This window comes from Lipotes vexillifer, unplaced genomic scaffold, assembly GCF_000442215.2.
Source record: "Lipotes vexillifer unplaced genomic scaffold, Lipotes_vexillifer_v1.1 scaffold418, whole genome shotgun sequence".
Classification (NCBI taxonomy): Eukaryota; Metazoa; Chordata; class Mammalia; order Artiodactyla; family Lipotidae; genus Lipotes; species Lipotes vexillifer.
The window spans coordinates 856,261-882,552 of record NW_006798629.1 but is presented as its reverse complement, the minus strand read 5'-3'; the positions used below and the strand labels follow the sequence as shown (position 1 = coordinate 882,552).

At 39.0% G+C, this 26,292-nt stretch overlaps 1 protein-coding gene across 1 annotated transcript in view; it reads right to left on the bottom strand.

Annotated features, from left to right (window-relative positions):
- Positions 1 to 26,292, bottom strand: part of ZNF385D (zinc finger protein 385D) — a 348,161-nt gene that overhangs the window by 130,232 nt on the left and 191,637 nt on the right. Inside the window, exon 3 of the mRNA XM_007470612.1 lies at positions 16,320 to 16,430. Coding sequence (XP_007470674.1) covers positions 16,320 to 16,430 — 111 coding nt within the window. The remainder of the gene's footprint in view (positions 1 to 16,319; positions 16,431 to 26,292) is intronic.

Here is a 26,292-nt window from a genome sequence, read left to right as displayed (position 1 = left end):
AGGTATCCTCTTGCATCTCTTCTAAGAATGTCTCCATTTCTTATCATGGGATGTGGCTTTTTTTTTTTTCCGGTATGCGGGCCTCTCACTGCTGTGGCCTCTCACTGCTGTGGCCTCTCCCGTTGCGGAGCACAGGCTCCGGACGCGCAGGCTCAGTGGTCATGGCTCACGGGCCTAGTCGCTCCACGGCACGTGGGATCTTCCCAGACCGGGGCACGAACCCGTGTCCCCTGCATCGGCAGGCGGACTCTCAACCACTGCGCCACCAGGGAAGTCCAGGATGTGGCTTTTTATGATTTGAGGAGGAAAGACAAATTGGGAGAGGGCTGAGATGTTCCCAAGCCTGGGTGAAATAAAGTTTGGGTATATATAACTGGTAAGCATCATGATATTCATTTAGTCTTTAATTTATGCACCCAATAAATACGTATTAAGCACAATATATCAAGCACTGCTCTAAGTAAGTACCTAGATAAAACAGTGAACCACACAGGCAAAAATCTTTGGCCCCATAGAGCTTACAGTCTAATTGGCAGTGGGCAATAAACATAATAAATTAGTAAATTAGGTAGTATATTACAAGGTAATTAGTTCTTAGGAGAAAAACCGCCAGGTACGGAGAGGCGGAATGACAGGTGTTGAAATCCTAAATATAGCAGTCAGAGTCAGCATCAAGGGGTGGTGACACTGGGTCAAAGTTTGAAGAAACAGACCACGTAGATATCTGTGGAAAGAGTGTTCCAGGCAGAAGTAAGAGCCCATGCAAAGGCCTAGAGGTGGGAGCGAGCCTGGTGTATTTAAGACAGGGTCAGAACAGGGCTGGAATTCGTTTGGGGTGAGTGAAATATTTGCCTCAGGAGAAAAATGTAAGGGGATCTTAAAAGACTCAGTAATCAAGAAGAATTTTTTTTTTTTTTTTTTTTTTTTGCGGTACGCGGGCATCTCACTGCTATGGCCTCTTCCGTTGCGGAGCACAGGCTCTGGACGCGCAGGCTCAGTGGCCATGGCTCACGGGCCCAGCCGCTCCGCGGCGTGTGGGATCTTCCCGGACTGGGGCACGAACCCGCGTCCCCTGCATGGGCAGGCGGACTCTCAACCACTGCGCCACCAGGGAAGCCCAAGAATGCTATTTTAATGCAACATTTTGTAAATATTAAAGTCCATGCAACATAAAGGAATCCAAGGTGCACGAAATATCAACATCTGAAATAGGACAGGATCTGACACCACATGGTCCAACCCTGCCTCATTCACTTGGTTCCGATAAAAATTTATTTACGAAAACAGGTGGCTAGCCCGTGGGCCGCAGTGTGCCATTTTGGACTGTTTCGTACTGCATTTATTATTTGTCCTGATGACTGAGCTTTTTCTCCCCCACTTAAATTCTGCCTGTGACTCGGGTGCCTCACCCTAGACCCGGCCCTGCAAAGGAGGCCCGCGTGGCTGCAGAGGATGAAGTGGGAGGAGGTGAGGCCAGGAGGGCAGCTGGAAGCCACATTTCAGAGGCTGTGCAGCCAGTCTAAGGATTCTGCCTTTTGATCTAAATGAAATGCACCACCCCTGGAGAGTTTTTAACAGAAAAGCCACCTGATCTCAACTTGCCTTTTTAAAATGATGAGTAAAAGGAGTAGAAGCAGGGAGAATGATTAAGAGGGTGTTTATAATATTCCAGATGCGAGATGAGAGATGATGCTGAGTAAGACCAAAGTGGTAGCAGGAAGGTGGTGAAAAGCGATTGGTTTCTGGATATATTTTGTTTGTTTGTTTGTTTGTTTTACTTGAAGTGTAGTTGATTTACAATGTTGTGTTAGTGTGTGAAACTTCAGGTATACAGCAAAGTGATTCAATTACACACACATATACATGTATATACACACACACACACACACACACACACACACACACATATATGTATATATAGGTCTCAAGATGCTAAGTAGATTTCCCTGTGCTCTACAGGAAGTCCTTGTTGGTTATCTATTTTATATATAGTAGTGTGTATCTGTTAATCCCAAACTCCTAATTTATCCCTCCCCCCTTTCCATTTTGGTAACCAGAAGTTTGTTTTCTATGTTTGTGGGTCTATTTCTGTTTTGTACATAAGTTCACTTGTGTCATTTTTTTTAAAATTTCACATATAAGCAATATCATATGTTATTTGTCTTTGTCTGACTTACTTCACTTAGTGTGATCATCTCTAGGTACAGCCGTGTTGCTGAAAATGGCATGATTTCCTTCTTTTTTATGGCTGGATATATTCTGGAGGTAGACCTAACATGTTGTGTGTAGTATTGGACATAGAGTGTGAGACAAGAAGAAAGGATGATCCCAATATTTTCATCAGATGAACCAGAAAGATGGAATTGCCATTATCAGAGAAATGCTGTCTGGGGAGCAGGTTTGGGCAAGTGAACCATGGCCTTTAGTTTCTTTTTTTTTTTAATTAATGAATTAATTATTTTTGGCTGCATTGGGTCTTCATTGCTGCACGCGGGCTTTCTCTAGTTGTGGTGAGCAGGGACTACTCTTCGTTGTGGTACGTGGGCTTCTCATTGCGGTGGCTTCTTTTGTTGCGGAGCACAGGCTCTAGGTGTGCGGGCTCAGCAGTTGCGGCTCATGGGCTCAGCAGTGGTGGTTTGCGGGCTCTAGAGCACATGCTCAGTAGTTGTGTGACTCGCAGGCTTCAGTAGTTGTGGCTCACGGGCTCTAGAGCACAAGCTCAGTAGTTGTGGTGTGCAGGCTTCAGTAGTTGTGGCATGTGGGCTCAGTAGTTGTGGCTCGTGGGCTCTAGTGTACAGGCTGAGTAGTTGTGGCGCATGGGCTTAGTTGCTCCATGGCATGTGGGATCTTCCCGAACCAGGGCTCAAACCCACGTCCCCTGCATCGGCAGGTGGATTCTTAGCCTCTGCGCCACCAGGGAAGCCCCTGGCCTTTAGTTTTGAACATTTTAGGTTGCGGTATCTATTTGCTCATCAAGTGACCACACTGAGTGGTCACTTGATATAGAGCACAAGCTCAGTAGTTGTGGTGTGCAGGCTTCAGTAGTTGTGGCATGTGGGCTCAGTAGTTGTGGCTCGTGGGCTCTAGTGTACAGGCTGAGTAGTTGTGGCGCATGGGCTTAGTTGCTCCATGGCATGTGGGATCTTCCCGAACCAGGGCTCAACCCCACGTCCCCTGCATCGGCAGGTGGATTCTTAGCCTCTGCGCCACCAGGGAAGCCCCTGGCCTTTAGTTTTGAACATTTTAGGTTGCGGTATCTATTTGCTCATCAAGTGACCACACTGAGTGGTCACTTGATATGGGAGTTGATACGGGAGTATGAAGTGGAGGAAGAGATTTCAGTTGGAGATATAAATATGGACATCACCTTAAAATCTATATAGACAACTTACTCTCTTCCTTCACCTCCAGATACTGAAGCCATTATTCTGTGAACTAGAATTGAGAAAGCTTTTGTACAGGATACATGTCTTCATGGGGTAGGACTATGTTAACTTTCATTCTTTTGAGGTTTTCCAGTGGCCTAGGAATTTGTTTAAAAACAGAAGAAACAGTATTCTCTACATGAAAGACCTATGGTCAAATATGTTTCCATGGAGTTTTAATTCTTAGCGTTTTCTCAGTTTAAAGATTGGCAACATGTTCCAAGTTAGAGGTCAAAATGTTAGTAACAGGATCCCACCAAAATGTGTCACTTCCCAAAATCTGCATCACATTTTCTACCAACAGGTAAAGTCCTAACAGAAGTACAATGTAAGTAAACATCTCCACAGGGGAAAAACTGGAGAGAGAGAGAGAGAGAGAGAGAGAGAGGGAGAGAGAGAGAGAGAGGTGCAGGGGGTGGGAGCGGGAGGGGGAGGGGGGAGAGAGAGAGAGAGAGGGGCAGGGGGGGGGAGCGGGAGGGGGAGGGGGGGGGAGAGAGAGAGAGAGAGAGAGAGAAACTCTTCCCTGAATTATTTATTTAAAATAAAGATCATTCATTTCAAATCAGTCTGCAATAAATGGTAATACATTTTCTAGACAATCTGAGTGTTTTATGAGTATACAAACTTGGCCACTTATGTTGGGCTGATTTGCAAAGTTAGGCATTAGGTCATATACCGTGGCTACTGTTTAAAAGTATAAAAATCATATGGCTGGCTAAGATGACAAGTTTCTTGTGGCAAACTATTTGACTAGACTCTCTGGGCCAAGAAGAGATGAACTATAGTATTTTGACTCTTCATGAAAATTTCCAGTCTGCTGACTGCCAATAAGGAGAAGCAAGGGTGAGTGCAGCAAAATATTATGTTCATTGTTAAACCTGCATAATGACAAAGCACCCCTTGACAAAACTGATCGGCTCCCATCCTGGGAAGATTTGAGACCACAGATATAGCAGAGAACCAGTTTGAGCTTTCGGCTCAGATTTTCAAAACCAAATCCCATTCAGTGTTGTGTGGTTTCTATGTTTCTACATGGGTTGCTGTCTCATTAACTGATGCCATTTGCCCTTGTTTGGTTTCATAGATTAAAGTAATAACCAATAATGTCGAAATGCCGGCATCAGGTGAAAACAGCAGTCACTCTTTGTTGTCTTATTTCACTCAGAAATAGAAATTTATACTACCTCGTAATAACCTATAATGGAATAGAATGTAAAAAAGAAATATATATATGTGTAACTGAATCACTTTGCTGTACACCTGAAACTAACACAACATTGTAAATCAACTATATTTCAATAAAAATTTAAAAGAAAAACAAAAAAAAGATTCCCAACAAAAAATAAAATAATACATTAAAAAACAGAAATATATCATTATCCTGGGAAGTCCAGCCATAGAAGAAATTTGAGTTTTTGCTAATTCAACCTTTTGATAAAGAGGCATGATTTCTAATTAAATCCATATTATTCTGTACTTCCATATTCTTTTGAGTTTTCTTTATAATTGTGTACTCTAAAAGTTAAACATCTTTTATGCTTTTCTAAATTACTGTTCTGGATTTTATAAAGTAATAAAAATACAACAAAATACAAGAAATAGAAAGAGGGTCTTTGTGGAATACACGAAGGATATATTAAATGTTTATTTAATCAGATATTTATTTTCAATACTTTATGAAATCAATAAATATTTTACCATGGAAACATTGCTCTAGTACTACTCTGAAAATGCTACTGTTTTAAGAAATATGAGTTGGATTAGAGAAATAAAAATCCCTTTTTCTGCATATAACAAATATTACAATAGAGAACAGACTTGTGGTTGCCAAGGGGGAGAGGGGTTGAGGAGGGATGGACTGGGAATTAGGACAAGCAGATGCAAGTGATTACATACAGAATGGATAAACAACAAGGTCCTACTGTACAGCACAGGGAACTATATTCCATATCCTGAGATAAACCATAATGGAAAAGAATATTAAAACACACACACATATATAATATATATATATATATATATATATATATACATATACATGAATAACTGAAGCACTTTGCTGTAAGCACACATTAACAGAACATTGTAAATCAACTATATTTTACTAAAAGAATATATATTACAGACACAGCTAAGAGTAATGGTGACTGAGCAACTGACTTAAAAACATTTACTTCTCAATGCTTTTTAAACCATGAAGATAGCTAGTTAGTGTTACTTAAAATAAACTGAAAATTAAAGATAAATATTCTCTAGCCCAAGCCAAAACAGAAAACAAAAAACTCTAACTTAGGAAACCATTGCAAATCAACAAAATTAGACTTGCAAACATTCTAGTAAAACATGTGCTAAACTATTTTTTTTTTACAGCAGCACTGAATATTCATTGAATTATCATTCATATGATTTTAATTTCTACCATAACTGCATTAAGAATGGGAAAACGTTAATACGAAAATAAGGAAACAATAGATCATACACTACTCTTTGGAATGAAAAGGCCAAAGCACGATACTAAGAGCAATGTAGTAAAAATTATCAACCAGACTTTGAGCACTATTTTGGGAGCATCTTTTATCTGATGGAGCAGATTGAGTCAAAGATAGGCATGACAAGTCAATGAGACCCAAATGTAAACGATAAAACCATGGACAAAAGCCTTGAAGGAAAACGCTTTTCCCTTGTAGGGATGATTTGTGCTGACCTCCAGGTGTAATATTATGTGCACTGATGAGCTGATCAACAGAACAGAACTTCTAGCCAGCTGTAATCAAGAGTGATTGATGGCTGGGACAAAAAAGTTGATTACCATGACAAGTTTGCTGATGCAGAGAAAATAAGCCTCTGCTTGGGAAATGGATAAAACCTGCTCAGAGACTACCTCCTGAAACCTTATTATATAGGAATCTAAGAGAAGGCTTAAAGTTGTATGAACGGACCTGATATCCCAATAAACCTGATAAGAATAAATTTGCCATGCATCCATCTTCAGATACTTCTAGGTACAGAATTTAAAAGTACATGTAGGCCCAATAAAAAGTAAACTGCATACTCTAAATGTTATGTGTGTGATTCTTTATCTCTCCGCCTCTCAATGTATGCCTGTGAATCACATGTGGACACAGAAAATTAAACTTTCACAGCCCTCCACAGCTCCCTCCGCACAAGGAACGGGTTCCCCAAAGGACTGCAACCTTTACCACTTTCAGATTCAATTTACATCAAAACATAGATTTGGAGGGAGACAATGGATCCCAGAGGCAGTGTTTTGCATTGAAAATGAGGTTTGGCAGGCTTGAAAAAGGTGAATACGGGCCAGGATGCAGGGTGTAAGTACAGTGTTCTAAAATAGTACAGTAGCTAGATTATGCAGAGATCCATAGACTATGAATAAATGTACCCATCTTTTCAAGTTCTGGTTTTAACGTCATACTCTATTAATGCAACCCAAATGTAGTGTGCAATTTATAGCATGCCTGGTACAATGTCATTCTCCTTAAATCCATGATAAAACCAAACAGCCACTCCTCAATGAGTCATCCTAAGAAACGTAGTGGGAAGAAGGTAAAATGAATGGGTAGGTTCATTTCACCTACAGAGAGATCTGTGGCCATGGGGATACTCGAGAAAGTATATTTCATCACAATTACTCTAGCTAATTAATATAGAGAATAGGACTCAGCAGAAGAGATAACAACAAATAACAACTGTAAAAGGAAAGAAAGGATATAAAGATCGTAAAACCCCAAATGACTTAAGAACAAAGTCATAGGAATTACCTTTCTCTCCAATTCCTTTGCTCCTCTGCCCCTCTACTGTCCTAAGTTTCCAGGGCTATGGCGAAAGTGGTGATTTATGAAATGCTGAAATACATTATAGTGAAATGTAATAAGAAGGGCAAGGGGCCTGATAAACAGTGACTACAATGAATGGAAAGGGATGAACAAATTTGATTTTTGAGACTTTCTATTAGCGGTGATGATTAATGCAGTTGCTACTTTTAGTTTCTATAAGCTCATTAGTGCCTATTAATACTTTGAGAAATGTATATGGTTGCAGAAAGAGATACAAAACAAATGATGACATTTACATGAGATATGTACGTCAAGCGATTTATGGGCAACTGGGCTACATCAAGGATTTTATTCCATGGCCAATAAAGACTTCATCAGTCACAAAGTGATGAAGTGGCTGGTGTGCTCCAAAATCTTCAGGGCATAATCATAAAGTTAAAATGGGGGAATGTGGACTGTACTGATTTTTTTGCAAATAACCTGAAATTCAGAGGTTGCTACAAGGCAAGCTTTCCAAATCATAAGAACCAGCTTCTAGGCTGCGCTCAAATCTCATTCCACTTATTCATTTCCTCTTCAAGTCATGTGAATTTCCATTTCTCAGGTTTTAGGGAAGACGTTGCGTAGGATACGAATCCTGCTTTGTAGAGGGATCAGGCACTGGCGAAAAGGCAACCTAAAATTCCATTTTTTTCAAAATGTAGAAGTTATTCTAAATGCTCTTAATGAAGCTGCAACTTAGACCACCTTAGAGAATCCCGTTTCTACCTTCATTTTCTTGTTAAGGTGATAAAAAAAAAATGTTTCTGGTCTTAAGCACTTCATCCATGTATTTATTCAACATTTATTGAGTGATACCTAAGACTTGTAGAGTTTTCCTAACATTAATAGGTTTCTTGTCTCAGCTTTGTGGACACGTGGACAATTTTAGTTGATTTAATTGGAATCATACCTCTTGTTCACCACGTTCAACCCTCCCCATCACATTCTGTCCTTTGATGCTTTGCACATGCTTAACCCTCTTCTCAAACTCTGCATTCAATAGGTGGCATTTGATGAAACAGACTCAACGGAGATTATCTACTGCCCCCCTGCCCCGCCCCCTTCAAAACTTACTACAGTAGCGCTGCCTTTGAGGCGTTCTCAATTTTGAGATATGTTTCTAGGTTCTAGCGATCTATACTACTGGCAATCTAGCAAGGAGTTAAGTACTGGTATCAACCTTAACATCTACATTGTGTGTAGAACTTAAGTGACCAGTTGTCCTAGCTGAAAACTGTCAGCTGATACCAATGCAAGTCTCGAAATTAATTTCCCTTAGGGAAGTTCACATGATACGTTAAGTAAAAACACTAAGTTGGGACTTAGGAGCCTGGTTTTCAGTCCTCTTATCTGTTTCAACAGCTTAGAGACCTTGAAAAAGTCAACTCAATATTCTGGCCTTTGGTTTTTCCAACTGTACAATCTATAAAATGGACAGAATGATTTCTTATACTTCTCTAAGTCCTAACTTACAACAGTTCTCTGAGGGGCTCACAGTACTCCATAGAAATACAAGTACCTCTGATTATTGGAGGTTATTGTACACATCTACTTGTCATAGCTAAAATCAACTTTCTCCTTCTATACTTTCAAAGTCAACTTTTCCATGTCTAGGAGAATTTGATAGAAAAGTGAGTTTTATTAATTTGTTTTTCCTTGTTTATCAAGAAAAGAAGTCCAGAGAAATATGGACCCTTTTATAATGATTTCTCTTTTTTCTCAGCCCCATGCCCTTCATTCCATCCACAGATGAAACTCTGGAATATCAAAGCCAATTCAGAGTCCCAAAACGACCCAATATTGAGGTTTTATTTTTAAAAGCCTGCCAAAGAAACACACTGCTTAAATAGATTCCTGTGCTCTTAACTGGCTCATTTTCCCCTGAAATCTCAAACAGCCAGACTCAATATCTCTTGTTTGGTCTTTCTGTTCAAGTTTTGCTTTCTGAGAATTTCTGACAGAGCCTCAGGCTCTATTCAAGAAGTAGAAGCCAGTGAAACTGAGGGATGAAATGGCCCAAACGCACACTCAGAGGACGTGCTCCAGACCCAACTCCTCACACAGGGACGACCTGGCAGCCCAACTCAAGCTCATCAGGTCCCAGATATATCTCCTCTGGCAGGGAAGCTGAATGGCCCTGTCCTAGAACTGTTTTTGAAGAAGAAAAAGCACCCAGTGGGAAAGCCATGATGCTCAGGCCAACGCTCTAAATAGCTCTGTGAGTCCTGGAGACACGGAAGGGACACACTCTTATGAAAGAGCTGTTTCAAAGCTGCCTGAAAATTTAATTTATAACTGGGTTTCTCTGAAGTTCCTTTGGGACTTAGCAGCAGCAGCAATAGACTTAAAGAGGTTGAGAGTTTTCAATAAATGCAGCTTTGCCAGGGACAAGTGGTTCCTGCTGTTTTTAAAAGGTAAAAGGTAAAGATTTACCAGGAGTGGGCACCTCAGATCTTAACACAAAGATACACTAAGATGCACAAAGATGCTTTCAACTTATAGATCCCTATAAGTACTTTCTTTTTAAAGAGAGATATTTTCAAACTTCTGTATTTCTTAAGAAGTAATTTAACATTTGAAGAATGAAACAATTGTAACTTCATTTTTAGCCAACAAAGAAAAAATGACCTTTGTTTCATTCACTATAGAATTTATAATCCAATTGTTTACATGCTGTAGTTTATAATCCTTACAACGTGGCTGTAAGGAATGGCTAGTTATTTTAAACGAGATGACTGTGGAACCTGTAAGTTCAATGAAGAGCCCAAGGACACACAGCCAATTAAGAGAAGGCAAATCTAGATGACAGGATGTCAAATTCCTGATCGGTTGTTTTTCCGACCATTGCACTCGGCTTCTCTGGATGCTGTTTTCAGGTCTGGGGTTTGATGTGTATCCCCCATGCATAGATCTGTATTAACCTTCCTCCTAGGATATGCAATAAAATGCTAAAATCTGAATGAGACAAAAATAATATCTATGAACTTTCCTGGGCGTGTCTCAGACTGAAGACACTGCCAGAAAGAGGCAAGAAATACTTAGAAAAGTGCAACTGAGATCTTCAAAATATAATTTTTAATTTGGGATAAAACGTGCAGTTTGAAAACTATAATAGGATAGTAGATGCAACCACCCTTTTTCCTTTAAGAAACTTAAGCACGCTCATAAAGGAAATTTGGAGAATAAAGTAGGAAGTAAAAGAATAGTTCTTCAACTCCAATACAACCACTATTAGTTTTTGTTTTTCTCTCCATCTAGGCAGCATTTCCTTTAAATATCAGCCTCCACAAATAATATTGATTTAAATATTTTAAAAATGTGTCTTGGGGCTTCCCTGGTGGCGCAGTGGTTGAGAGTCTACCTGCCGATGCAGGGGACACGGGTTCGTGCCCCAGTCCGGGAAGATCCCACATGCCGCGGAGCGGCTGGGCCCGTGAGCCATGGCCGCTGAGTCTGCGCGTCCGGAGCCTGTGCTCCGCAGCGGGAGAGGCCACAGCAGTGAGAGGCCCACGTACCGCAAAACAAAACAAAACAAAACAAAACAAAAATGTGTCTTAAGATATGATGTTAACGAAAGTGTAATTATCTAAGTTTGGTCATTTGGTAGGAAGAAATATTCCTATTAGCATCTTCGTCATTATACTGCCACATTTGGTGATGGAAGTTTTGACAAATTAATTAATGATTCATTAATTAATGAATGAATTAAATTCAGATTTATTGCTTCATTTCACAACATATCTGGTTTCTAAAGTGCAGAACAATAATGATTTCTATTTTATAATACCACTGGAAAATGTAAATATCAATTATATTGGTGATGATCCCAAGGGTTCCCTTTGGAGGGGTCTGAGATCTGTAAGTAATGTTATCTTCTTTCTCTCTTTTTGTTTTTTTTATAAATTTACTTATTTTATTTATTTATTTTTGTCTGTGTTGGGTCTTTGTTGCTGCGTGTGCACTTTCTCTAGTTGCGGCGAGCGGGGGTTACTCTTCATTTTGGTGTGCGGGCTTCTCATTGCAGTGGCTTCTCTTGTTGCGGAGCGCAGGCTCTAGGCGTGTGGGCTTCAGTAGTTGTGGCACGTGGGCTCAGTAGTTGTGCCTCACGGGCTATAGAGCGCAGGCTCGGTAGCTGTGGCGCATGGGCTTAGTTGCTCCGTGGCATGTGGGATCTCCCCAGAACAGGGCTCGAACCCGTGTCCCCTGCATTGGCGGGTGGATTCTTAACCACTGCACCACCAGGGAAGCCCTAATGTTATCTTCTAATGAGGTTGCTTTTCCTCTGGTTCATAACAGTCCCCTGAAGTAATTAATGCTTGGCCATTCTGAGTCATAATGGATTTGTTGTTACTGTATCATAGTTCAGTAGTTCAGTTTGCATTTATATTTAAATTTTCACCATGTTTATGACTGAACTGTGTGAGTGAACAGGAGTGATGCCGTTTGGGAGGACTTGTCAGTCATTGTGGCGGGGCCTAGCCCGCAATGAGGGTGACCTCCACAGCAGCTCTGACTGCCCTGGGTTAGTTCCATGGGGGAAGGAGCCCTCAGGCTTTCTCTTTGGGGCAGCTGGACTGGGCAGGAAACACACAGGATGCGATCCATGCCATTGTTGTAGCAGCTGCTGGATCTCTGGATGGACTTGCTGCCCTACCTGGACCAGGTGAAGCAGAAACAGCCTGGAGTGGACTCTGACCCTGTGTGGCTAGCCTCTGGCTAGGTGGCCTGGTATAAGCCTCCTACACTCTCTCTACACTTCAGTTTCTACTGTGAAATTAGCAAAAGTTTCCTTCCATCTTTAACGTATCATGAAATGTTCTTTTGGGGATATTAACCAGAGTGATGATCAGATGCCGCAATTTTATGATCCCTCAGTTTTGGGGCCTGAGATCTTATTTCCCATTCTATAAACAGTCATTGAGTAATTAATCATTTTCTACCTCACTTAATAATTTTACATATGTGCTGGCCTTGCTGTAAGCTGTCTTTCAAAGGCACACTTATTAACTGGTCCAGGCCAACGGTAATTTATGCTGATTTTAAGATGCTGATAAAATAATTGGACAAATTACAACCTTTCATTCTTTAATTGGAAGCTTTCTGCATAACCTCATGTGTGTTTCACATAAATGTCAAAAAAAAAAAATTTTTTTTTTTTTTCCCAAAGAAAAAGCCTGCACCAGGAGAAGGCAATCTGATTTAAAGTGCATACAATATAATGTGCCACTTAGAAAGACATCTGCAGGGCTAAAAATGGAAAAAGTACTGTACAGGAAACGGGTATGGCATAACACCAAACTACAGACTTTATAATACGAAGGGTTAAAAAAATAAATAAAAGCTTAGAGGGAAAGGAAACTGAATTTTCATGATGCACAGATGAAAAGCACTAGAAGCTATTATTTTCATTGGAAGGGGAAGAAGCTTTGAAATGTAAAAAGGTTCACAAGGCAAAAATACTTTCCTATGTGATAGAGGATTCAACAAAGCATACAAGTGAATTACAGTGTTACTTTTCCAGATTCTAGGTTTAAGAATGGAAATGGCAAGATAACTTCCAGATTTACCTGGAAAGAGCAAACAGACAGTTGTATTGGGATTTAAAGCTTTTTGGGAATACAATGCTCGATATCTATATCTATACATCTATATAAATATATATATATACGTATATATACACATACATATGTATGTATACATATATACACATACATATGTATGTATTTTCTTTTTTTATATATGAATGAATGAACGATAAATCCAATTGATCTTGGCATTCAGTACTAAATACTTCATGAAATTAGTATATATAGATATGACCAGTCAATAAATAAACAAATCTTATATTTTCAGCACATTAGGTCCCCTTTATTGACATAATAATGCTACGGAGATATTTAAAGTCTCTAAAGGAGTTTCTACTCCTGTATTTCAATTCTGCAATAATTATATTTCGTTTGTAAATCACAGTTAATATGTTGCTATGTCATTTATAAACTCAATAACATTGGGTCTTCCTATTAAAAAAAACTGCAATTTAAAAAACTTGCACTGCATAGTGAATTTATATTCAAGGTTCAAGGCAAGGAAAAGGGCACTGAATTCATGTGTCCAGTTTATACAGCCCGAAGATTTGGACTGGGTAATTATCTGATAAATTCAGGTGGTCATGAAATTCAGTTCAAATGTAAGTCAAACATCCACATGAGTACCTATGGTAGGCAGGATAATGATGTTTAAGTCCTAATTCCTGGAAACGATGGATATGTTACGTTACGTGGCGTGACAAAGGAGATTAAATTAGCAGATGAAAGTAGGTTGTTAAATAGCTAAATTTAAAATAGGAAAGTTATGCTGGATTATCCAGGTGGGTCCATGGTGATCACAAAGGTCCTTCAATGTGGAAGAGGGAGGCAAAAGAGAGAGAGAGTAATTCCACATGCAAAGAACTCAACTGGCCTTGTTGTCTTGAGGATGGGAGGGGGTCGCGAGCCAAGGGGGCAGCTTCTAGAAGCTAGAAAAGAAAGGCAAGGGGACTTCCCTGGTGGTCCAGTGGTTAAGACTCCACACTCCCAATGCAGGGGGCCCGGGTTTGATCCCTGGTCAGGGAACTAAGATCCCGCATGCCGCAACTAAAGATCCCGCGTGCCGCAACTAAGACACAGCACAGCAAAAAAAAAAAAAAAAAAATTCATTTCTGACTTCTCACCTCCAGAACTATAAACTAATAGAGCTGTGTTGTCTTAAACCACCAAATTTGTGGTAATCTGTTACAGCAACAATAAAAGATTAACACAGTAACCATCTATCTAATGAGTGGTCAAGTCTGCAATTGTTTAATTATGACTGAGACTGATTCTTGCCCATCCTCCAAATACCTTGGCCATTTTCCTTTTACAGAAACCTGAGAACAAAGTTGTAAGAATGAGAAGCAATTTCCCTAATAAATACAAATTGATTCCTATGTCATTTTGAAAATTCATTAGCAAATGAATACAAATACATTTTTATTCTCTTACTATGAAGTAAAATGATTACATTTTAGAAAAGAAATATGCAAATCTTTATTTTACATTATGTTCTTTATGTTAATAATCATATATGAAAACATAGTGTGTTTCCTAAAGCATACCTGACAGTATTTCTAAAGTTTTAAATATGACTTTGATATCCATCTACAGGATTGGTAGAAACACCTGCCAAAAAAAAGACCAATTGTGTCTTGAAGTGGTGAGTTACCCATCACTGGGGATAATCAACCCGAAGACCTAGTCTAGATATAGCAAATGGTTTTCTTACATTTAGTGGGAGAGTGGGTTCAACGAGCTTGAAGTCTCTTTCTGGCTTCCAGTTTACAGGAAGTTTGCTTAATATAGAGAAAAACATTAGCAGTGAAATTGTTGGCAGAAGGGTTGATATTTGAAACAGCCCCTATTAGACATAAGGAGCGGGAAACAGGGCTCCTCTGAGACTTCTGCAACATTATCTGATCAATACCAAAGTGAAATATCAATACGATTTAAGAAGAAAAGGAATAAAGAAGGACACACTTAACAATTATGGAACTATATGACTGTTTGCTGAGTATTTAAAAAAAATCAAAATTGCAACTGTTGAGTTCAGAAGTCTTATTTGCAAGTCAGGAAAACTGTTTTGTTTTTGTTTTTTTTTTTTTTTTTACACCAGCTGGAAGAGGTTATTATATAACATTCATCACTTGAAATATTTTTTAATAAATTAAACTATAGTAATTTTCTTAAAATTCAAATCGAATCAAGGTGCTCAGTATTCAAAAACAAACAACAAAACAAAACAAAAGACAACTCTTCAAATAAGATGCTGTATGTTTAGTGTATTCTTTTTACAGCAGCAAATGCCATTCAGGTGCTATGCAGGCAATCTATTCCTCTTTTTAAGCCAACAGAAGGAAACTTGTAAAATTACCTGATGATTATACTAGTAGCTATGAGTTCATAAGACAGTAGCAATCCTTATACAAATGAAATGCTTTCACAGAAGGAAAAAGCCACTTTATTTATGCCACATCTATTTCCTGTGCTTGATTATCTCATATGAAACCCTTATGATCAGATCAGCTAAGGGACACACTTGCCTAGGGTGATTAAATACTGGAAGGCCTAACATTCTCCAGAATCCAGAGCTGTTTGGTCATCTCCATACAGCATATCCAGTTAGGGCAATAACATGGCACCCTGGAAAGGCCACTTTGATAGATGGGGTCCTCTGTTTACCAAGAGTGTCAACAAGATGTTCAATTTTTATTCCTTCCAAACCAACGTCCCTTTTCTTTTCTGTATCTCAGGACCGACTCCATTCCAAAGTAGGTTGGGGACGGGTGGCAGTTTTTTCATATTGACCACAAGCAAAATTAGCTTCTGTGATGAATCCAGAGTCCACACTGTCCGTTAGAAAAGGTATAAAAGATGAGGATCCCTCTCTGTGAATAACTTGCAGAGTGTCAGGTCTACACTGTCTTGCTCCTGTCATGTTCTCCACTTAACTTTTACTCATTAGGGGCTGGGGGCCTTTGAGGTCTTCAGAACCCCCTGTTAAAATGCTTGTACTTCTAGGTCAGTGACTGGAGGTCTCTAACACAAATACAATTAAAGACACCAGAGATCTACAACTGGGGACCGTCAGGGCAGGAGAAGAGAATTTACAAAGCCAAAATCTTGGCTTTGAAATAGAATCTGGGACCTACCTTATTTCAGAGGTGTGATTTACTGAAAGCCTCGTTAGTCCTAAATTTTTACCATTCCCCAAAGGCAAAGTGTGTTACCTAAATTTAGCATTCCCAAGAGACTAAAAAATACCATCAAAGTGCAAGTATACCAGTTTGTTTAGGTGTGAGTTTTTTATAGAAAACAACCAAACATAATATAATAAAGTCCAAACTTAAAGCACATAAGGAGTTAAAATGTTACCTTTGAATTTTGACGTGCTAAGTTATTGGAGAAAAATGTTTAAGAAATCTCTTCTGCAAGATTAGAACAGCAGAATACATTTTTTTCCAGTGAATACTAAATGATAAACTTACATCAGAATTAAATCTCAACTGGCAAATGTTGCATGATATGATTTGCTTTCTTCGATGAGGGAGAGGGACCCCGAAAGTATGATTTATTACAGCTTTCTGAATCGGGTCCATCTGTAATGAGAAAAAAATACAACAAATAGCAATAAAGTTTGTCAGTTCCATTGGAATGTTGCCTATTTCATTAAAGAACCAATCTGTACAGCTTCAATCTACTGCTTACATTATAAAGAACATTTTTATTCTAAGAAATGGCATTTCTACTTTCTTGAATAATAAACAATGAGCCCGAAGCACAGTATGATAAGGAAATGATAAATGTACCCATTAGAGTCTGCATGCTAACCCGTTGTTCTCATTTAGGATCAACAATTGTCTCAGTTTGATAATCCTCAAATATAATTAAAGATTTATCAAAACTCAAGTTATTGTGAATGCCAGAAAACTTACATAGAAGTTAGTCTATGCCATTGCCCCAAACGGACTTCAAAATAGACGTAGTCAGATGAGCAGCTATGAAAATAACTTAAGCCCCATTATGGATAATTAACCTTATGTTATGTTTGGTATCCTTCTGCCTTAAGAGTGTAGTATAGGTTTCCCCTGCTATCTGAAAGTAGAAGCCACTACCTTAGGACACATCTTGCTAACGGCTGCACAATGTAAACCTAGATAAAGCACAGATGCGCACAGACACAGTTCAAAGCCATGGCGGCTGGATGCTGAGATGCTGGGTGTAGTTGCCTGGGGAGCGGATGGAGCTTAGAGACGCCAGCCTTGCTGGTCAGGGTTCATGCTGCCTCTGTAAGAGCTGCTGCAAAACAAAGGCTGAACATCACTTTCGCTGTTTTGCCTTTTTGTGTAAAAATGAAAATCCTCTTTGGATTTCCTTTGGTTAGCAGAAACAGGTACTAATACAGATTTTGGTCAAAGTGAGGTGACAGAAAGAGAATTTTGGAAAAGCAAGGGTTACCTGTACACAAATCCTGCTTTCTAAGTTTTCAGACATGGAGCTATGGATTCTTTCAACAATCATTTACTGATCACCTAATACATACTGCTATCCTATGGACTTACTGCTTGAGGTTCAGAGAGTTTGGGCCAGATGTCAGTTACTTCTCTTCATCCCATTCCCAGGACAGGACAAGGGACACCCAAAACATAATGTCAGCAACCTAGCTCTGATAAAATTTCATGTCTCCTCACCAAGCTTTGTCCCAGGGTCCACATCAGTGATTCCCAACTGTTAGAGTCAGATACAAATTTTGATCTGCTTCTTAATACTTGGGCTACCTCTTTGCTCATCTGCATCTATCTCTTAAGGTTGTGATGAAGTTTAAACATAATGATTCTTGAAATTACTGAGCACAGTACAGTGCCGGGCACATTAAGAAGTCAGTAAGTGGTGCTGGGAAAACTGGACAGCTACATGTAAAAGAATGAAATTAGAACACTCCCTAACACCATACACAGAAATAAACTCAAAATGGATTAGAGACCTAAATGTAAGTCCAGACACTTAGAGGAAAACAAAGGCAGAACACTCTTTGACATAAATCACAGCAAGATCTTTTTTGACCCACCTCCTAGAGTAATGAAAATAAAAACAAAAATAAACAAGTGGGACCTAATGAAACTTAAAAGCTTTTGCACAGCAAAGGAAACCATAAACAAGAATAAAAGACAACCCTCAGAATGGGAGAAAATATTTTCAAACGAAGCAACTGATAAAAGATTAATCTCCAAAATATACAAAGAGCTCATGTGGCTCAATGTCAAAAAACCAAACAACCCAATCCAAAAATGGGTGGAAGGCCTAAATAGACATTTCTCCAAAGACATACAGATGGCCAACAAACACATGAAAAGATGCTCAACATCACTAATTATTGGAGAAATGCCAATCAAAACTACAGTGAGGTATCACTTCACACCAGTCAGCATGGCCATCATCAAAAAATCTACAAACACTAAATGCTGGAGAGGGTGTGGAGAACAGGGAACCCGCATACACTGTTGATGTGAACGTAAATTGATACAGCCACTATGGAGAACAGTATGCAGGTTCCTTAGAAAACCAAAAATAGAACTACCATATGACCCAGCAATCCCACTACTGGGCATATACCCAGAATAAATGATAATTCAAAAAGACACATGCATCCCAATGTTCATTGCAGCACTATTTACAATAGCTAGAACATGGAAGCAACCTAAATGTCCATCAACAGAGGACTGGATAAAGATGTGGTATATATATATATATATATATATATACACACACACACACACACACACACACACACACACACACACACACACACAATGGAATACTACTCAGCCATGAAAAGTAACAAAATCGGGTCATTTGTTGAGACGTGGATGGACCTAGAGATGGTCATACAGAGTGAAGTTAAGTCAGAAAGAGAAAAACAAATATCGTATATTAACACATATGGACTCTCAAATGGTATAGTTGATCTTATTTGCAAAGCAGAAGTAGAGACACAGAGGTAGAGAACAAATGTATGGATACCAAGGGGGAAGGGGGGATGGTAGGAATTGGGAGATTGGGATTGACATATATACACTATTGATGCTATGTATAAAATAGACAGCTAATAAGAACAGACTGTATAGCACAAGAACTCTACTCAATGCTCTGTGGTGACCTAAAGGGGAAGGAAATCCAAAAAAGAGGGGATATATGTATACATATAGCTGATTCACGTTGCCGTAGAGAAGAAACTAACACAACATTGTAAAGCAACTATACTCCAATAAAAATTAATAAAAAGAGTCAAGGGGCTTCCCTGGTGGCACAGTGGTTAAGAATCTGCCTGCCAATGCAGGGGACACAGGTGTGAGCCCAGGTCCGGGAGGATCCCACATGCCGTGGAGAAACTGGGCCCGTGCACCACAACTACCGAGCCTGCGCTCTGGAGCCCATGAGCCACAACTACTGAGCCCGTGCGCCTAGAGCCTGTGCTCTGCAACAAGAGAAGCCAGCGCAATGAGAAGCCCGTGCACCGCAAGGAAGAGTAGCCCCCGCTCACCGCAACTAGAGAAAGCCCGCGTGCAGCAACGAAGACCCAATGCAGCCAAAAAATTAATTAATTAACTAAATAAACCTAATAGATAAATAAATAAAAATAAAAATGAATCAATAAATGTTGTCTATTACATTTTCCCTTTTGCACATCCCACGTGATGATCCAAGTTAACAGGTGCCTCACACTCCTGTGGTCTTTGTTGGCACACCTTCCATTTCTCACATGGCCAAAAAAAATTTCAAAATGATCCCAATGTTGTACATACAGCCATTGTTTTTGTTGAATGCTTGTAGACTTTGGAACTCTTAACTCTCATCAGATACAAACTTCTTATGAGAGTCTTCACAATGGGTTGAGCTAGCTCAGAAAAGATTTGACATACACACCAAAGCTAAGAATGTGTCTGTGAAACGATGCTCTAATATTCAGCTTCTGGGATACATAATAGTTCATTAATTAGCCTAAACCAGTCATTGATACATTCCACCTCCTTTTGTGTATTTCAAATCATCAGAACCAGCTAACTCATAAGCCCTCTTCACTGGTTAAGAGCAAGGTTCTGTCTACATTCACAACTCCTAAAAGGTTGTCTAGACACTCTTAGTGCACTGTTCTAAGTAGTAACAGTAACAACATCAACAAGAGAATTAATAGCACTCACCATTTATTAAGTGCCTCCATGTGCTAAGTACTAGGCTGGGTGGTTTATATATTAAACAGTTATGATCAGGAAGAACTCATGGGTTCTCATTTTTATCTTCCATCATCACTTTAAACTTCTCCTCATGTTAATCCCAGATTCTGGATGAAGCTCAACTGCCCCATAATTTTTCTGGTCACTTCCAGGAATTAACACATTCTAGGATCCCCTCCCTCCCCCTCCAATTCTACCATATTTTCTTTTTAACCAGTTTTATTTAAGTATAATGGATGTACAATAAAATTCACCAATCTTAAGTGTACGATTTGATGAGATGCGACAAATAGATACAGCCTTAATAATTATCATATAGAATATTTCCATTACCCAGAAAGTTCCATCCTGCCCTCTGTGGTCCATTCCTACCTCCACCCAGCCTCTGCAAGCACTGGTCTGCTTTCTGTCACGATATTTTTCCATCTTCTCAAAGTTCATACACACGGAATTGTACAGTATGTGCTCTTTTGTGTCTGGCGTCTTTCATTTAGTATGATGCTTTAAAGATTCATCCATGTTGTTGCATCTATCAGTAGCTAATTCCTTTTTATTGCCGAGTAGTATTCCTTCGTACGGATATACCCCAATGTGTTTATCCATTTGTTAGCTGATGGATATTTGAATTGTTTCTAGTAAATTCTATAACTTTTTCAAATCTTAATACATAATCGAAGCGCATTCCTAAACTCAGTTCAGCATCTTAATCCAAGCATTAAACATTAACATAAAATTACAGTTTCTTTATCTTAGCTTGAACCTGCTCTAGAGGAATAGTGTGAAAGGTCAAAGGGCATGGTACAGAATTCTCCTCTATATACACTGCCAAGTCCCCCACTCCAGGTAAGTCAAACTTCCATCAACCCCACCTCACCACTATTTCCTCAGAACCAAAATGGACAATGCATAGAACTTGAGAAACCCATTGACCACACAGATGAGTGAATCTGGGAGGCTTCGAGAGCCCACTTTCTGCTTCCCAGGATCACTCTTACACGACTCTAAAAATGCCATCACAATGCTTCTGTGACAGCACAGAGAACACTGGGGTGTAACTTCCCTTTCAGCCAACAGCTAGAGGACAATTAAAAGCTGAAAGAGGTACTGATTTAGAGGTAGCTGTCTCATCATGTTCTGTTGTATCTGTTCTGTCTGCACAAACGGGTTCCATTTCTATTAGGGATCAGGTGAATTATGCCTATATTCCATTTAGGAACACTGAAGGCCCCTTATAATGACACTTTGAAATAAAAATGAATTACACATTTATACTAAGGGATCTCTGAAGATACACACTGTTGAGTTTTTATCTTATTTCGCAAGTAACATGTTATTTTGTCTTTCATTAACACTGGACACTTGCAGTGACCACATTCAATCCGGAAAAGAGTAGGAGGTATTTTGGAAGTAGACGCTTCATACAAATGTGTCATATTCTCTAGATTTAATTCTTTTGTTTGAATTGAATGTTGTTCTGATCACTGTTGCTATAAAATCAAATTTCCAAATGCTAGGTAATGTATTCTAATTCAGAGACCATTTTATTTCCCAGTATACTTTAAAAAAAGCACAACCGAATTATATTTTAATGATGGCTTCCACAAACATAGTTATACCACCAAAAGTAATTATATTTTATTATTTTAGAAACCTAGTACAACAGAATGACAAAAGTTTAATGCCTTTATTAATGAAAGTAAGTCAAAATCACCTCTGTAATATATATATCTATAAATATATGCAAAACCACTTACAACAAGGAATTATAAAAGGGCAAAATCTAAATAATAACCAGTTCTGTTGTTAAATAGTTAATTAAATGATACCACATAGTATATAACTAAAAGTAGCATCTACTCTCACTCAGGGGAAACACACACCGCCACTTGGATCATTTTGTCCAAACACACCATTATTTACCATTATAATCAAACATTTTGTTCAAAAACAAAGTCATGTATGTTGGTTTTCTCCCCGTGAACCAACAGGTCTGATCTGTCAAAATAATCACACCTTATTGTGTGTATGCGTATTATCATTAGGAATTTGTCTACAGAACCAGTCTGAAGAAAAGCCAATGTGTGTAGGAAAGAGAAAAGGGATTCTTGGATCAAATAAGTTGTAGGAAATCTAGGTACCACAGCCTGGACATTCACAGTGCACATCAAATATTAAATTCGCTGAGATGTCTCACAATAAAAATATCTGCTTTAAATAATTTCTAAAATAATATAACCAAAGCTTTGGCTGTTTTCTTTGTTTTTAAATTTAGCATCTTTGCTCAATGCATAGTTTAAAAAATAGTGATCTGGTAAAATAAAATCGTTATACGAATACGAATAAGATGTAATGCCTTCGTACAAAACGAAAGTCACTAAACTAAACGTGCAATACACAGAAACCAGAGCCAGACATTTCACTGAATCCATGCAGCCCTGAATTAAAAACGAAAAGAAATGATAAAAGCTACATGGCATTTTAAGACATTTATTTAATTTCTAAAGTGGGAAATGTTGAAAGCTAAAATTTTCTAAATACATTATCCACCCCTCCCAAAACCAACAAACAAAAGTGAAGAATGATACACTAGCTATGGATATGCTTACCCAAACTATAGAGTAAAATTCAATTTCAAACTCAGTCTATGGTCTTATTTAAAGCCAAATGAATAAGTGTTCCTTCATTTCAAGTTTAAGGGTCTTTGCATTGCTGTCTCAGGTCTAGCTTTTCCCTCATCTCCCCTCAGGGCTTTCTGCTAAATTGATTTGTAAATGAGTAACCAGTGCCACAGCTCTTCCCAGGGAAGTCAGCCACAGTTCCTTCCCTAGATTCCCTTTCTTAGGATGCTGCTGGGTTTTCAGAGAGGACGAGGCTTAACCCCGAGTTTACATTTCCTGCTCCAAGAGACCTCCCCTCTTTCTGCTCCCATCACTACTGTGGCTTTCAAATCAAAGAATAAGAACTTAAATGCCAGGAAGTTAGAAGTCCAGAAATATAAAGGTTGTCTCTTCGGGCTGGTATTTCTAGGGAACATTGGCCAGTGACAATAATGCTAAAGGTTACCTTAAGGGCACTTACTGTGTGTCTGTGTTTATAAGCATTATTTCTATCCTAACAACTTACTGAGGAGGTCTCACTCCCCCTTTGCCTATCGCAGAAGCAGTAAGTGGCAGAGTCAACTAATACCCACAGCTTCCCACTCTGCACCCACCCCTACCTCCATCCAGTACCACGATAAAGCTCTGTGATATCCACTGTCGTGGATGTCTGTGACCATGAAATAATAAGTGACACCGAGTAATTTATCCCATCAACTATGAACTAGTAAAATTGGTGTTTATATGACATAACCACACCTTAGAAAACACGAATTTAAAAATTCCAATAATTGCACTCCAACAAATTTGTCCATTTGAAAAAATTTGTAACTTTTGTCCTTTAAAAAAAAAAAACTTTTTAAAATGGGCATATAACTTACATACCAAAAAAGTGCATACATCTGAAGTGTATTAGTTGATTTTTTAAAACATGTGCATACTCCCATGGTATCACCATCCCCACTAAGATACAGAACATTTTCAGCATTTCTCTTCTACAAGATTCGGGTTGGAAGGGAGTTTAACAAGAATACCAATCACTCAAGACCAAGACGCAGCTCTGAGTGGAGTTCGGGGGATGTGGAACAGAAGGTACACATGAAGTTTCATGGTTTCTTGGATTTTGCCAAGTAGCAAAGGACGTGCATGAGTGCTTTCAACAAAGGAATTCATTCAACTAGAGGTAGGCTTTTCCCATCAATCTCAATAATCAGGTCAAGCCCAAATTTGCTAATTTGATACATTTAAGTAGGAAATACAACATGACGAAGTCACATAAGTACATTAAGGGCACAGCCGGTTTTTCAATGCACCAAGCTTTCCTTTACCTTCAAGTCTTTTGCACATTCCTCCTCCTCTGCCTTGAAACCTCTTTCCCCATGCTTTCTGGTTCATCTTTCCCTGGCTAATGCCTACCTACTTTTCAGGACTCCAATCAGAACTCATCTCTTCTTCTAGAATTCTTAGCTGACCTCCTTCAAATGGGTTAGGCCCTCCAACTCACCAACACACTCCATCGCACCATCGGAAGATCTCTCGTCTCTTTTGTTTCACCCAAAAGAGGGAAACGTCAAGGCAGGGCTGAGTCCTTTTGTTGTTTGTACCCAGGAATCAGCAGAGTGTCTCCCACTTGGGCCAGGGCTCAACACATGACTGTTGAGTTGCTAAATAAATTGAATATTATTAAAGCCCAATAACAAAACTTAGCATCAGTCTTGGAATGGTGTTAACAATAGCAGTGAGAAAACCTGGATTCACAAGGGAACCTTAGGCATGAGGGGTGAAGAGAGCTTATTAGAGGCAAAAGCAGGTGGATAAATGACTCCATGATACAATCGGAATATGGAAGCTCGGAGTAGAATCTACAACTGGAAGCCACCAAGCAGAATTTACGTGTATTCATCTATGAATTCATTTATAGACATAGTGTCATCTAAGTAATGAGGCAATGGCTGATTGGTTCTCTTTATGCTTTAGTGCCAATATCAGACCATTTTTCCACCAGGCATCTTCCTAGACAAAGGCTAACAGACATACTGTTCTGATCAGTTCAGGAGAAGATGATTTTGCTCAGAAAACCAATGCTTGAACTTAAATGAGCAAAGCCATTCAGACGCACTCCAAGTACACAGGACATGTCTAAATGGAAGAGACATTTCACTGTCAGTGGCTTTCTGCCATGGCTATTTTCCTTAATGTTCTATGAGAAGGCTAATAAAGTGAAACATAGTTCAAAATAAAGAATGGATGATCTTAAGGGGATCTTAAGACATTATTTTTCTTAGAATCATTTATGTGCTCCAGCAAATTGCATTTAACCAATGTGTTGTGGCGCTGTCATGGAATGCCCACAGATAGCTGTGCTCCAAGGTATTTTTTTCTTTTTTTGTCATTAAAAAATTTTTTTATTGAAATATTTTTGATTTACAATGTTGTGTTACTTTCAGGTATACAGCAAAGTGATTCAGTTATACATATATATATACCTATTCTTTTTCATATTAGTTTTCATTAAAGGTCACTTCAAAATACTGAATGTAATTCCCTGTGCTATATGGTAGGTCCTTGTTGTTTATCTATTTTATATATAGTAGTGTGTATCTCCTAGTTTATCCCTCCACTCCCACTTCCCCTTTGGTAACCGTAAGTTTGTTTTCTATGTCCGTGAGTCTATTTCTGTTTTGTAAATAAGTTCATTTGTATCATTTATTTTAAATTCATTAATGTACAGTTTTCCTCTGTACCTAATGCTGAGCATGGACCTACCTAGAAAAGCTAACCATGACAGGAAACCAGATATATATGCATACACATATACATATACCCCCCCACATACACACACACACACACACACACACACACACATATATATTCCTTTTCAGATTCTTTTCCCTTATAGATTATTGCAAGATATTGAGTATAGTTCCTTGATTTTTAAGTGGATATGTGGAATCATTACCGACACAAAGTCTCAGTCATGGAAGTTTAATCCTGGCTCACCTTTAGACATCATCTATTTGTAGTATTTTCAGTGAGTAGGCACTATGTTTCACCCATCTTCTCATCTCCTGTGGTTCTCATTCCTTTTCCTGGAACCCAGTGGGTACTCAATATATATTGAAATTTTACTGAAATATCTCACTTTATCAATGAGAAAAGCTATACCAGGAGAGGGGAAAAGGTCAGAGGGAAAAAAGAAAGGAAAGAAGGTGATTTCATTCTATGTATGGGCTCCCTTTTTCTGCAATGAGATTTTTTTTCTCTGGCCAAAAGAATATTAAGTTTCTTTAAGAGTTTCTTTAAGACTGTTGCCTGATCACACTAACACCACTCTGTAGAGAAGACACCAGTGCTTAATTTGGACACTTTAGAAACCTTGTTATCAGCATTACAGGTACGAAATTTGACTCAAATGCTTTGATCAGAATCCCGTTTCTGGTGGACTTAAATGGCAAAACCTCTTTGGAAGATAATGAATGCCTATGGGGCCTGCCTGAGCCAGGAGACAGGTTACCCAATGGTTGGTCAGCCTTGGTCTCCGAATAATGTCTAGGTAATTAAATCCAACAACTCCAGAGCTGGGATTCCATTTACAGAAAACGCCCCAGAAAGCATGGCGTTGTAGACTGAGC